This window comes from Geotrypetes seraphini, chromosome 9, assembly GCF_902459505.1.
Source record: "Geotrypetes seraphini chromosome 9, aGeoSer1.1, whole genome shotgun sequence".
Lineage (NCBI taxonomy): Eukaryota > Metazoa > Chordata > Amphibia > Gymnophiona > Dermophiidae > Geotrypetes > Geotrypetes seraphini.
The window spans coordinates 176526046-176541050 of NC_047092.1; the positions used below are offsets into that span (position 1 = coordinate 176526046).

Consider the following 15005-nt stretch of genomic DNA (forward strand, 5'->3'; position numbering starts at 1 on the left):
GTTTGGTTACTTCTCAGCTTGGCCGGGATTAATAGCGGGCCAGCGGCAAGGTCCTTCCCCATCGCAGCGAGAGTTTCCGGTGGTTGAAGCTCAGTCTGACATCGGTTTAGCTGGCAGCCTGAAGACCAAGCTTGTAGAGCAAGCCTGCGAGGCAGAGTTCTTCTCCATTTGTTCCAGCAACACTTCTGAGCTGAGGCAGGCAGGCACCATATGGCAGAGTGAGTAATGTTTTTATAGTCAATGGGGAAAATCTGGGAGGGGAAGTCTGGAAAACTAAAATTGGGGGGTTTCTGGACCAGAGCTAGGGTCCCCCCTCCTCCAAACACCTTTCCCTGTAGTTTTTAAAAACTTCAAAGGAGTTCTCGGCTGTTTTTGATACAAATTTGCTGGTGGTAGCCATCTTGGATTTTAAACAATCTTTTTTTCTAGAGCCACCATCTGCCTCAAACCCCTCAATTTTGCTTAAAATTGATAGGGATGGACCCCTCAGGCCTTTCTCCAAAATGACTTGTGCCAGAGAAATAGGCAGAGAAATGGCAGATGAAGTTTAATGTGGAAAAGTGCAAAGTAATGCATTTAGGTGGAAAAAACAAGGAACACAAATATAGAATGTCAGGTGTGACTCTGGGTAAAAGCAAACAGGAAAAGGACCTGGGTGTACTGATAGCACAATGTGCGGTGGCGGCAATGAAAGCGAATAGAATGTTAGGCATGATAAAGAAGGGAATCACGAGTAGAGCGGAGAAAGTTATAATGCCGCTATATAGAGCAATGGTCAGACCACACTTGGAATACTGTGTCCAACATTGGTCTCCCAACCTAAGGAAGGATCTAAAACTGCTGGAGAGGGTGCAGAGTCGAGCAACAAAGCTAGTAAAAGGTATGGAGAACTTGGAATGCGAGGAACGACTTAGGAGACTGGGATTGTTCTCCCTTGAGAAAAGGAGACTGCGAGGGGATATGATCGAGACCTTCAAAATAATAAGAGGAATCGACAAAATAGAGCAGGAAAAACAATTATTTACAATGTCCAATGTGACACGGACAAGAAGACATGGACTGAAGCTAAGGGGGGACAAGTCCAGGACAAATATCAGGAAGTTCTGCTTCACGCAGCGAGTGGTGGACACCTGGAATGCTCTCCCAGAAGAGGTTATTGCAGAATCCACCATTCTAGGATTTAAAAGCAAACTAGATGCACATCTCCTTATGAGAGGCCTAGAGGGGTATGGGTGACTTAATTTACGCCAGGTGTACACCTGGCAGGGCCTCTGCATGTGCGGATCGCCGGACTTGATGGACCAAGGTCTGATACGGTGATGGCAGTTCTTATGTTCTTAGGTATCATTCCAGATTTGTGCTGGATGGTCGGCCGAGGAGCGGGCATGTTGGGGAGGGGCAAGAGCCTTGGGCTTAGTCTCCTTTGAGTCCTCCAGGGCTGGGGAACTGCAAGAGGCTCGATTCCAGGGGGAGTGGTCCTTGCCAGAGCCCTCTGAAGGAGATTTGATGAAGCACAGATGTGCGAGTGCTGCAGAGCCCAGGAGGACCTTTAGGGAGTCCCTACCGGAGTCAAGACTTCACCCTGGATTTTGTGAGTCTGATGTGGCATGCTTATTTAAAACTTCCAGGGGCCCCAAGCATCTGTTGAATGCGTGACAGTAGTAGCAGCACCTGGAATTAGTCCTTGGCTCACAGCACATGAGGTTCCAAAACTGGTCCAGGAGGTCCAGTCTGACATGATTGGGAGGATGGAAGGTCCTATTTCTTACCCTTATTGTCTTAGGGACACGGTTTCCCTGGCAGAGTCCGGTTCTCTGCATGAGACCAGCGGATAAGAATCTGTGGTGACCCTGGACCAGGTGGAAGATCCCACAGTTTGGTGGCTGTTCAAGGCATAAGTGCTCCATGGCATAATAATTTATTTGTTGCATGAATTGCAGCTAGAATTTCCACCAGCCTCCACATCATAGTGCTCAGTTATGAGAGGCTCTGACTCCACCCATGTTCTTTCCGTCGCATCCTGACATCACAAAGCTGATCACTGAGAATCTTCAGAGGGGTCCCTGTGTGTGACCAAGACTATGGCCAAGCTTTACCCCATGGCTCTGGATTTTCAACAGCTGTTTGTTCAGACCAAGGTGGATTCACTAGTAGCACAGGTCACCAAGCAGACTTCCTTACCCAGTGGAGGAGGTGTGATGTTGAAGGATACTCAGCACCACAAGGTAGATGTGGTTCTCAAGTCAATTTGAAGCTTTAGCCTTAGGAATTAAAGCGGCAGCTGTGGCTTCCTTTGTGGCACGTGCTTGCCACACTTGGCTAACTCGGGTCCCGGCCTCGGAGGAAGACAAGGAACCTCATTTAATCCTTTCTGAGGTGAATTATGTAGCAGATGCTTTGAATTCATCGTTGCTTTTGTAGACTTTATTGGTATAAGAGTCGGTGAAAACATCCACAACTTGAAATTGTGAAGAGGACCCAACACAGTCCATGTTTCAACCTAATAGTCTTCCTCAGGGGTCCCAGTGTGGTCTTTTCAAAAGTATGTGGATATGAAAACCTACACCCAAGCGTACGCTTTGGCAATTCCCACTCCCCAAGCCACGTGGAGTCTGCTGTCTGGCAAGACCTTAGGGTAACGGTCTAAAACAGTCGTCATCGGGTCATTCAGATGCTTGAAGGAAAGCTGAGTCTCCTGCCCGTTGTCTGATCCAGAGCATCTGTCACGTGAAGATAGAATAGGCTAACACTTTGCTCATTACTCTTATGATGTCATACAGAGCATCTGCAGAATCAATCAGAGTTGACCCGTAAAATCCACAGAAGACATGAAAATCCAAAACAAAAGGCTATGGAAACCAAAGTTGCTGATGTAGACTTTATTGGTATAAAAGAGTCGGTGAAAATATCCACAACTTGAAATTGTGAAGAGGACCCAACACAGTCCGTGTTTTGACCTAATAGTCTTCCTCAAGGGTCCCAGTGTGGTCTCTTCAAAAGTATGTGGATATGAAAACCTACGCCCACATACTTTTGAAGAGCTGTGTTTGGTTGTCTTCACAATTCCAAGTTGTGTCTGTCGGCCTATGCCAAAGCCTGGTTAATATGGTGTTCTTGGTTGTGATTACATCGGCAAGACAAGTCTCTGAATTGCACGCTCTCTCTTGCAGGGAGCTGTTTCTTAAGCATAGCATAGTAAATGATGTCAGATAAAGACCTGAATGGTCTATCCAGTATGCCCAAACATACACTCTCTATAATTTAATGATTTAATTTAAATTGTTCTTTTTCTTAGATATTTCTGGGCCAGAAACTCAGAGCTCTGTCCGGTATTGTGATCTACTGGAGTCTCCGTCGAAGCTCACTCCAGCTCATCTAAACCATCCCAGAAGCAGGGCTGTCATTGCGCATGGTTCCGTCCTTTCTACTGAAAGTAGTGTCTGCCTTCCGTGTCTGTCAGGAAGTCTGTTTGCCTGCCTTTCAGCCTTTTGGGTCAAAGGAAAAGGACAAAATATTGCATTTGCTAGATGTCAGGAGCATTCTTCTTCGCTACCTTGAAGTTACCAGTGAGTTTCGAGTTTCTGATTACCTTTTTGTTCTATCATGCTAGGAAAGGCAGGTCTGTGTCCAAGGCCTCGATCTGTAGATGGATAAAAATGGCAATTTCCTCCGCGTATGTGGGCTGTGGTAAGGCACATTCTATCAGAGGGCTAATTATCTCGTGGGCAGAGGCTCGGGCGGTCTCTCTCCTGTGGAGATTTCTAGAGCAGCGACATGGTCTACTCTTCATACCTTTACCGGGTTCTATAGAGTAGATGTGGCAGCCATGAAGGATGCTGCTTTTGGGTCCTCAAAGGCAGACTCTGTAGTCCTGCCTTAGACTCTGGACTGCTTTTATACATCCTTAGCATTCAGGACTTCTAGACACATAGCACTAGAAAGAATAATTTTCTTTCTTGTAGATGTCTAGTAGTTTTGAAGCCCCGCTCTGTGAGTGTGCTTCACCGGCTTTCTTCTTCTTTGTCTGTCTGACTGTGAAGAATTTCTCTTTCAACTAAGGGATAGCATGTCTGAGTTTCTGCTTCTTAGGATATGTGAGTAGCTTACAAGCTCTATAAATGTTGGTGCTGGTTGCACACAGTTTTGTGCAATTTTGATAATGTTATACTTATTTCAGAGCAGAACAGAAATAGTGTTGGGGAGCTCTCCCTGTTGCCCTCCTTCCAGTGATCTTCTATTACGGTGGTTCTTTGTTGCTTTTGTACAAACTGAAGGGGCAGGAGCAAACCTACTGGAAAGGAGGTGGAGTTAAAAGTTGAGTGATATCATTCTGCAAGCAACTTCAGATGCATAACCCTAGCATTCAGGACTACTAACTTCAGATGCATAACCCTAGCATTCAGGACTACTAGACACATCTACAAGAAATATTATTAAGGTAAGAACCTAATCTTTCTTTCCCAATGCATGTCTGCGGATTGCTGTCAGTTTATCCATTTTGCAGATATAACCCAACTTAAGCAGTTATTTCTGCAATTATGTCACCCCCCAGTTCTTTCTAGCTGGCAGCCAATGTCAATTTTGCTTCATGTTTATATTGCATCTTCTGAAAGTTAGTAATAAATGAATAAGAATGGGAATAATTGTGAATTTACTTCATTCTTTGTCTTCTCACATCTTCTGAAAATTACTACTACACTGGAACCTTGGTTTACGAGCATAATTCGTTCCAGAAACATGCTCGTAAACCAAAGTGCTTGTATATCAAAGCGAGTTTCATCATAGGATGTAAGGGAAAGTCACTTGATTCGTTCCCCCCCCCCCCCCGAGGTCACCGGCGCTGCTCCACCTCACCCCCCCACTCCCGTGAACCGGGGTTTTCCTCTCAGCCATTCTTGTCTTCACAAAGTCATGCCGCGGGTTCCTACACGTGGCTCACTGCTGACCTGGAAGTCTTCTCTTTGATATCAGAGGGGAGGCGTCCAGGTCAGCTGCAGGCCGCATGTAGGAACCGCTGCATGTGGCTGAAAGGAGGGAGCTGGCCAGATGAGGTAAACACCCACAGGAGGGAGGGAGGCATGAATTTGGGACACAACACAGAGGGGAGAGAAGGATGATGAGGGGCGAATTGGGACACGGAAGGGAGGAAGAGGGGCATGTTGGCACAGGAAGGGAGAAGGAGACCCTGGTTTGTAAGTATGAGTGCGACGTAAGTCAGATGTACTTAACCCAGGGACTGCCTGTAGATGTATAAGAATGGGAATATATTTTCTTCCAGTCCTTGTCTTTCCTCTAGCCAGATTTTTAAATAGAATTCCTTTCAATAGATTCACAGCCTTGTGAAGGTTTTCTACTGTTTCTTTGTCCGTTAAAGTCCCTCAGTTGAAAATATTGGTAATAGGATACTGTCATACCCACCAGCACTTACACAATCTCTACCCAGTTCTCTCAACAGTATAAAATATGCCATGGAGGGGAATAATATGCCCAAAATATATTTATTTTTATTTTTTGTCTCCTGTCAACATTGTAAGAAGAACAAGATATATCTTGGAATAAATATAACTAAGGAGAGGGGTGGAGAGAGGAAATGAAGGGAAAGCATCTTGCAAAGAGCATTTTTTAAAAACACTATACCCCAAACAAATCACCTGTTCCCAAATCAAGTATTTTTTTGCTTGCTCCAATTGTACTCGTATTACATAGCCCACTTTTTTATTCCCTTGCACATCTTAGCAAAAACTCGTGGAATCGCATCCAGCTTTTATTTTCTCCAGCAGAGAATTAACCATGTCCAGCTGGTTGTTGAGTTTTAGGATTAATGGTACCATAGAAATAAATTTGTTTTTGGAATAAAAAATAATTATCAAAATGCTTTAATTTTTAGCTGGCAGCCAGAGCGCCAGGTTCCATTTGATGAAGTAAGGTTACCTCCCCCGCCCGATATCAAGAAAGATATTGTTGAGGGAGATGAAGTGGAGGTAAGTAACTTTAATTTTATGCAAGAATAATTTAAAATGTTTGACTGCTTGCTCATAATATTTAAATATGATTTGATGAAAAGAGAAAACCTTTTTATGACTTTGACACCCTTTCAAATGTGCAGACATTGTTGGGAGGCAATGATAACATTGCTTTTGGAGTTTTTAGAAGTTTTGTGCAGCTGGATGCTAACAACTGCAACGATAAAATATATGAAAATCAGGGTTTTAAAAGACTTTCTTAGCATCAGCTTCACTGACCTGAACCATTGGGTTCTCAATCTCACCCCTTCCTGCCAGCAGATGGAGGTAGCGAAAACCAAAGTCTACCTGTTCAAGCTGTGGTGCTCCCTAGCACAATATAGTATTTACCTTACAGCACGTGATAGGTTGTCTGTGGTGCTCAGTCCTTGGCTCAGTTCCCCTTTCTGCTGGCTGCAACCTCATGGTATAATTGAGCCTAATGACTGCTCCCAAGTTCATAATCGCTGAACATACCTAGTTGAGCGCAGTTTGGCTCCACAGCCCCTAGTCACTGCTTAGTGTCACTAGGTGAGGCTCCAGCTTATTCTAATGGGATCTCACCTGTGGGGAATGGGTTCCCATCCCCCTACCTCTCTTGCCCATTAACTGTTTATTTGGGTGTGTTCTCATGGACTCCCTCTGCATCTCCTAGGTGCTAAATTTGACCCAAATTGTCCTGGTCAGCCTTATTCCCTGCTTCTGCAACTTTAAGGCTGTGTTAATAAAAATAAAAAAGAGCAGCCCAGCGCAGGGAAAGCCCATATGCGCGGTTAATGGATTCCCTTGTCTGAGCCCCCACATTTTCCTCTACTAATGGCTTTTGTCTGCATGATGTTGAGAGAGTGGGAGAGACCTACTGGTCCCGTTTGTGATGCCAGAACTCTGGAGTGCTTTATACCTTTGCTTCATGGGATATCAATAGATACTGGTTGTAAGGTAGATGCCCCAGTTACAGCGGCCAACGTTGTGTCTGCTGTAGCGGTCAAAAGGGTGTCAGGCCTTTAAAAGAGCTCCATGACAAGGCGGCGGAGCAGCAACTCTGCCTGCCTTTTCCATGGGGGTGGCCTGAATGCCAGGAGTCCCCAGAGGTGGCTCACCTGGAATCTGGGACAGCCTTTTTGGCTGATGTAGTTCGCCTGACTTTCCCTTTCAGTGATTGCTTTGGTAGTTAGTTGCTGATAGTTTTGTCTCCGCCACTGGGTGACAGATGCAAGAAGCTGTTGTAAGCTGCTCTTTAGTGGGTGCCTGCTCTTTGGAGAGGACCTGGAAAAGCTGATGAAAGACATGAGAGAGGTTATTGGAGATGAGGTAGAAGGGTGCACAGGGCACTCTAGGGGAGGCAGTCTGTGTTTGGTCTTCTTGATGCTCAGTGGCTCAGGGGAATAGCTAAGACAGATATTTCAAGCAGGGTTTCTTTTGCAGCCCAAGCGAGCTGGTGCAGTGAATTCCTCAGGAGGAACATCGGCTGCCTAATGAGGATGTGCCAGGCCCCTCATCCATCCAGGTGGGAGGCAGGCTGTCTCTTCCTGGACGAGTGGACCCTTATCACCGCAGATCTGTGGGTCCTCAAGATGGTTGGGAAAGAAGTACAATCTAGAGTTCACTTGGCTGGTGCTTGACATTCTGGGCTGAGCCGCATGGAGAGGCCATGAAGATAGCAGGCTGTTGCTTCCACTCTGCAACACTTGTGTTTTTTTAGAGCCGTGGAACCCATAGTACTCAATATTTCATGGTCCCAAAGAAAGATGGCTCCTTTTGACCCTTCTAGGACCTCACCAGGATCAGTGCTTGCCTCAGAGTCCAGCACTTGATGGAGACTATGCTCAGTCATCGTTTTTGAATTCCCTAGACCTCACGTAGGCTTATCTGCAATTTCCAAGTGTGGTTCAATACAGGAGGTATACAGTCATGTGAAAAAATTAGGACACCCCATGAAATTTTCACATATTGATGTCAAATCTTTTTATTTATTAATCTCTGGAAAAGAAAGTGATGTAATTGCAGGTAAACAACACAAACTTTCCTTGATTTACTCATGAAACAAAAGATATCCATAAAAATGTGTATTCTAACTGAGGAATAAATTAGGACACCCCCACATATCCTCTCACTTAAAGTGGCTGAAATCACACACAGGTGTATCACAGGTGCACATGATTAGAACATTGTTACTCAGCATTTTGAAGGAGGTTTTGCTCTATTTAAACCTCAGACATGTAGTTTGGTGTTCTCATGACTGCTGCGGTGAGAGTGATCACCATAAGAACATAAGAATTGCCAGTGGTCCATCGTGCCCAGCAAGTCCGCTCCCGCAGCGGCCCTTGGGTCAAAGACCAGTGCCTTAACTGAGTCTAATCTTACCTGCGTACGTTCTGGTTCAGCAGGAACTTGTCCAACTTTGTCTTGAATCCCTGGAGGGTGTTTTCCCCTATAACCGCCTCCGGAAGAACATTTCATTTTTCCACCAATCTCTGGGTGAAGAAGAACTTCCTTACGTTTGTACGGAATCTATCCCCTTTTAACTTTAGAGAGTGCCCTCTCATTCTCTCTACCTGAACAACCTGTCTTTATCTACTAAGTCTATTCCCTTTATTATCTTGAACGTTTTGATCATGTCCCCTCTCAGTCTCCTCTTTTCAGGGGAGAAGAGGCCCAGTTTCTCTAATCTCTCACTGTATGGCATCTCCTCCAGCCCCTTAACCATTTTAGTCGCTCTTCTCTGGACCCTTTCGAGTAGTACTGTGTCCTTCTTCATGTACGACGACCAGTGCTGGACGCAGTATTCCAGGTGGGGGCGTACCATGGCCTGGTACAGCGACATGATGACCACCTCCGATCTGTTAGTGATCCCCTTCCTAATTATTCCTAGCTTTCTGTTTTCCCTTTTAGTTGGCGCCGTGCATTGTGCGGACGGCTTCATCGACTTGTCAACCAGTACTCCAAGTCTTTTTCCTGGAGGGGGGGTTTCTCCGAGTACTGCACCGGACATCCTGTATTCGTGTATAAGATTTTTGTTACCGACATGCATCACCTTACACTTATCCACATTAAACCTCATTTGCCATGTCGCGGCCCTTTTTCTCCAGCGTGTTTATGTCACACTGCAGATCTTCGCAATCCTCCTGCGTTTTCACTACTCTGAATAACTTCGTATCATCCGCAAATTTAATCACCTTGTTCGTCGTATCAATTTCCAGGTTGTTTATAAATATGTTTAGCACGGGCCCAAGCACCGAACCCTGCGGCACTCCACTCGTGATGCTTTTCCAGTCAGAGTATTGTCCATTTACCCCCACTCTCTGTTTCCTACCCACCAACAGTTTTTAATCCACGTGAATATTTCACCCTCGATGCCATGGCTCGCAATTTTTCGAAGTAGTCGTTCATGCGGGACCTTGTCGAACGCCTTCTGAAAATCTAGATATACAATTTCGACTGGGTCACCCTTGTCTGTCTGCCTGTTTACTCCCTCGAAGAAGTGCAGCAAGTTCGTCAGCAAGATCTTCCTTTACTGAAGCCTTGCTGGCTGGTCCTCATCAGATCGTGTCCGTCAAGGTGTTCAATGATGCGTTCCTTTATCAGCGCCTCTACCATCTTTCCCGGTACTGAGGTCAGACTCACCGGTCTGTAGTTTCCCGGATCTCCCCTCAAACCTTTTTTGAAGGTCGGCATAACATTCGCCACTTTCCAGTCTTCTGGAATCCTTCCTGATTTAATCGACAGATTGGCTATTAGTTGAAGCAGTTCAACTATAATCCCTTTCAGTTCCTTGATTACCCTCAGATGGATGCCATCCGGTCCCGGGGATTTATCGTTTTTAAGCCTATCAATCTGCATGCATACCTCTTCTAGACTGACCGTCATCTCTGTCAGTTTCCCGTCTTCGTTTCCTGCGTATAGCCTGTTGGTTTCCGGTATGTTGTGTGTATCCTCGGTAAATACAGACGCAAAAAATGTGCTCAGTTTGTTGGTGATGGCTTTGTCCTCCTTTAGCATTCCCTTTATTCCCTGGTCATCCAGCGGCCCCACCACTTCCTTCGCGTGTTGTTTCCCCTTAATATATCAAAAGAACGGCTTGAAGTTTTTTGCCTCCTTGGCTATTTTTTCCTCATAGTCTCTCTTGGCCCCTCTTACCGCCTTATGGCACCTGCTTTGATGTTGTTTGTGAGGCCTTCAGAAAGAAAATTGTAGCAGCTTTTAAGTCTAGTAATGGATTTAAAAAGATCTCGAAAGAATTTGCCATTAGCCAAATTAAGGGTAGATGGGGGGGGGGAGGAGGAGATGGTGGAGAGGGGTTGGAGGAGAGGGAGAGATGGAATCCATATTCTTAATATACTCCCTTGTTTTGAGCAAACTTGATTATTGCAATTCTGTTCTCATTGGACTCCGAAATACCAATTACATCGTCTACAATTACTCCAGAACACTGCAGTGAGATTAGTCCATCACTGCTGTAAGTTCGATCATATGTCACTGCTCCTAAAATCAGAACACATGTATCCGGTGTCATATCGCATCCCCTTTAAATATAATATCCTTTCTCACCAGATTCTATCGAGTGGTCTTCCCTTGTTTTTATATAGTCTTCTGGTCCCATACTCAACTCATATAACCTTACGCTCCTCACAACAGCAATTAGTCATTCCCTCATTTAGACAACTTTTCCTGGATTTCCATAAGATTTCTTCATTTGGTGTTATGGCTCCTACTCTCTGGAATTCTTTGTCTTTTTACTTTCATTCAGAGAAATCATTTGTAACCTTCAAGGTACAATTAAAGACATATACTTATCTTTGGCCTTTAGCTCTTTACTTCCTCCTGATGGCTGCTTTTCTTTTGTGTGGGCAGAATTAAATACTTTGTTTTCTCTCTTACCATATTGTTCATCTCTTTCCCCATGTTCTCAATTGTTTTTTCTTTACGTTTTTTCTTTCCTTTTGTTCTTATCCTATTTAATTTTTTTTATTTTAACCTTTTATTGTAAACTGCTTAATTTGCCTTCTGGTTTATATTTGCGGTATATTAAATAAATTGATAAATAAATTATTATATAACAAAAAAAAAAAATATTGAACTTGAACTTGGAGAGATGGATATGCTGGGTAGCGAGTGCCAATCTGTGGTGATTTGCTTGTTTGCCTATCCTTGCAACTGTAGTGGTTGATGAGGCGGGGTGTGTTATGTAAAGAGGCCTTTGGCTGCTTGGACAGATGCATACTGGATTGTTCCAGAGTGCACCATAGATTATACAGTGATGTCACTGGTAGAATTTAGTTTTCTCTACTTTTCATCTGCTGATGGGAAGGATAACCATTGGTTCAGAACAGTGTTGCTGACTAAAGTAAAGATAATTATCAGGTATGACATGATTTCTCCTTGTACACAGCTGCCAAAAGCTGCATGAGATGCTCTTGTCCATCACAACCCTGCAGGTTTTTTTGGCTTTAAGCATTACTCATCAGTTTCCTACTTCTTTTTGGCACGGTTAGGCACCAGGCTACAGAGTAATAACTTAAGAGCTTTTCAACAGCTGCATTTTTTGAATGGGGCACTTCAACACATTGTCCCTTTTTAGAGTCTATTATGCCTGCTATTTAAACTATATGCAATTCTCACTGTGGTATCCATAAAATCACAGTTGGTCCATTATGCTGTACATTATAGATTTATTTAAAAATGCAAGATTTATTTAAAAATGCAAGATGATAATACTTGCTAGACTTTTTTTTATTGTGGAGACAGATTATCTTCAAACTTTATATCTAGACCAATTGCATTTAGCTGTTAAAGTGCAAATCATTTGTCTTGTTAGACTGCTCCCATTAGATTTTTTCTTATATTGCAGTGAATTAATTTCCCATGATAAGGATTTGGAAAAGTTTTATTGAGGTGTTACATATTTTGTTTTTCTTCAGTGAAAATATTTGCCTTACCCCTGAATATTTAGCCATAGCGGCCCTTATCCACACACTCATCACCTCTCGATTAAATTACTGTAACTTGCTACTCTCGGGTCTTCCGCTCAACCATCTCTTTCCCCTTCAATCCATGTAAAATTCTGCTGCATGATGTATATTCTGTGAGAGCTGCCATGTTTACATTATTCCTCTCCTCAAGTCACGTCATTGGCTCCCCATTCATTTCCGAATACAATTCAAACTCATTCACTCTCCAGCCCCTCAATATCTCTTCTCACTTATCTCCCCTTTGCTTCCATCCCATGAACTCTGTTCATTGGGCAAGTCCCTCTTAAACGTACATTTCTCCTCCATTGCCAACTCCAGACTCCATTCCTTCTATCTTGCTGTGCCATGTTCATGGAAAAGACTGCCTGAGTCATTACATCAGGATCTGTCTCTAGCAGTATTCAAATCCAAGTTAAAAGCCCAGTTTTTTGAGGGCTGTTTTCAACTCCTAACTCCACCATAAAATTACCTATGTCCATCTTATCATTATCTCTGCAAGAAACTCCCCAATCCCTATATATCCTATTTGTCTGTCCAAATTAGATTGTAAACTCTTCAGAGCAGGAACCATCTATTACATATAAAATGTACAGCACTGCGCATGCCTGTCAGCACTATAGAAATGATAAAATAGTAATAACCTGGAGGCACTGAATATATGCAATATAGCTTGTAAAAAGTGTAGTAATTCCTTGCCAGCAGTTATAAATCTGAATTGTCATTCTCTGAAAGCAGCAATATTATGAAAAGCTAACAGCAAAAAATTTTGTTCTTATGATGACCCTATTGAGGCACAATAACTTGTTTTCATAAGGAGGACCATTAGTCTACAGATACTATTGGTATGATAACCACTGCACCAAAATAAGTGCAAGAGGCATTATCTAGTGCTCCAATTTCCTAATTACAAAAATATTTAACTTTATGTAAGTGCTCAGTGTTTCCAAAACCCAAATATGTGATCATAAAAAAATACACTTAGAATCCAATGGGAGGCCCTTAAGCTACATCATAGAAGCACAGTATTAAATCTGACAACAATCTTCATAAATCATTGATGTGCCAGAACTTTGATGCTTTACTAAAGTATAATAATCAGCATCCCGACAAGGTCCATATTTAGATTACAATTTACTTCAGGAGGAGTACTTAATGTTTCTAAGTGGTGTTCTGCATCCCCAACTATCTGAAGAGCCTTTCTGGAAAGGCTTAACACTTCTGCGTATGCAACTCCATTGAAATTTCTCTGCAAGAGACTTTGGACATTTTGTTTTCCCTTAGAGGTTCCACTGTGTCCATGGTTCTAAACCCCATCTATTTTAGCTTATTGATTCATAGTTAGGTTTTAGTTAATACAATTTAGTGTGCTTGTAACATCTGACTTAAGAAAGGAAGGGACCATTTTGAGGCAAACCAGTATTGAATAAATATAGCACTGTGACCAAATTGTTCTTATATTTTGCCATATTGTGTTGAGCTCTGGTTATGTTAGGACCTTTAGACTAAGTAATATGCCTCATATTACTTTCTTTTCCTGTTATCAGATTATATAGAGGATAATTTTTAGTGTTGCATGGAAGTTGCTGATTTGACCTAGGTCTTTTTGATTCCATAGCTTGTTTTTGTTTTGGTTTTCTGTGTACTGTAATTTTCATAAAAGCACATTTCACATATCTGAATACAATTTGTCAAATATAAGATTATTAACCAACTTCTAATTATATATATATATTCTTTTTACAGGTTTATTCCAGAGCAAATGAGCAAGAACCTTGTGGATGGTGGCTGGCTAAAGTTCGAATGATGAAGGGAGAGGTAGTTTATTTTATTTTAAAAACTTCTATCTCGCTTATTAGCTAAATGGGTAACAGTCGGTACATACACTAAAGTAACAAACATTACATATCCATTAATACATTATCAAATAAAACACTTATTAAAACCACCATCTTATCTTCAAATCTGTTAGCTACTAGTATCAAAACGATCAAATAAGGAAAAAATCTCACAAACAAGGAGGTCTTTAACAATTTATTGAAAGATTTAATATCTCTTAATGACCCTTTCATTGAGTTCCAAAGTCTTGGGTCCGCCACCAATACAGCAACTATACTGTTTTTTAAATAATGTACACTACTTCCTGATTCTTTTCCTCAATCTCATAGTTGAATCTGACTGTAAATTTTGATTTGGGATATATCTTCTCAAAATTTGAATCAGGTACCATTGTGCCACACCATAAAGCACATGGTGTATTATAGTTAAAAGTTTGTACTCAATTTGCACTTCAATTGGCAACCAATTTAAGTTTAGCACCGGAGTATGATTCATTTATTAGTAAACACTGCTTCAAACTGCTTGTTGAAGTCCTGGGCTCAGGAGAGAATATGTAATGTTTGGGGAGAAGTTTGTTTTCAGAGTTGACAAGAATTCATCTTGAATATTTAAAAATAGGCACTTTGGTTTGTCGCTAAAGGGAGGTGTACAGGCCCTTTTTCAAAGGAATGGTTTTGCTGTAATACTGACTAGCTATGTTAATTTTTCCCATGTGTATAAACACAGTACTTCTGCATGTAGGTCAGATACCTTGGAGGGGGGAACTAGTTTGTAGTAAATCTATAAAGTCAAGCTACAAACTATATATAGTTTAGAGGTGGGCTGTTGTCACTCTGTTGCTCTAAGTTGAGCTGTTAAAACTTTGTAAAATATAATTGAGACAGTTTTCTACTGCAGTGTGTCTAGTAACCCTGAATAGTAAGGTTATCTCCCTGAACCTATAAGTTGATTGCAGAAGGATGTCATACATCTTTCAACTCTGTCTACTTTCCAGTGGGCTGTCCTATGCCTCCTCAGTTTTCCCTTCTGTAAGCAAGTTGAGAAAGAGTCTTTCTGATCTGCTCTGACATTTTGTTATTTTTGGGTTTTGTTTGTGGATCTGAATTTCGAGGCTTGGTGCTCAGAGGTTCCCACTAGCCTGGGACCTCTGCTTAGGAGAAGATACAGACTCGCTGCGCTGAAGTCTGCAGCTAGGATG

General features: G+C 42.5%; 1 protein-coding gene across 5 annotated transcripts in view; it reads left to right on the top strand.

The window, feature by feature from the left end:
• FXR1 (FMR1 autosomal homolog 1) overlaps window positions 1-15005 on the top strand; it is a 138280-nt gene that overhangs the window by 14057 nt on the left and 109218 nt on the right. For all 5 annotated transcript variants that reach the window (XM_033959389.1, XM_033959390.1, XM_033959391.1 and 2 more), the window contains exons 3-4: window positions 5888-5981; window positions 13715-13786. In XM_033959389.1, coding sequence (XP_033815280.1) covers window positions 5888-5981; window positions 13715-13786 — 166 coding nt within the window. The remainder of the gene's footprint in view (window positions 1-5887; window positions 5982-13714; window positions 13787-15005) is intronic.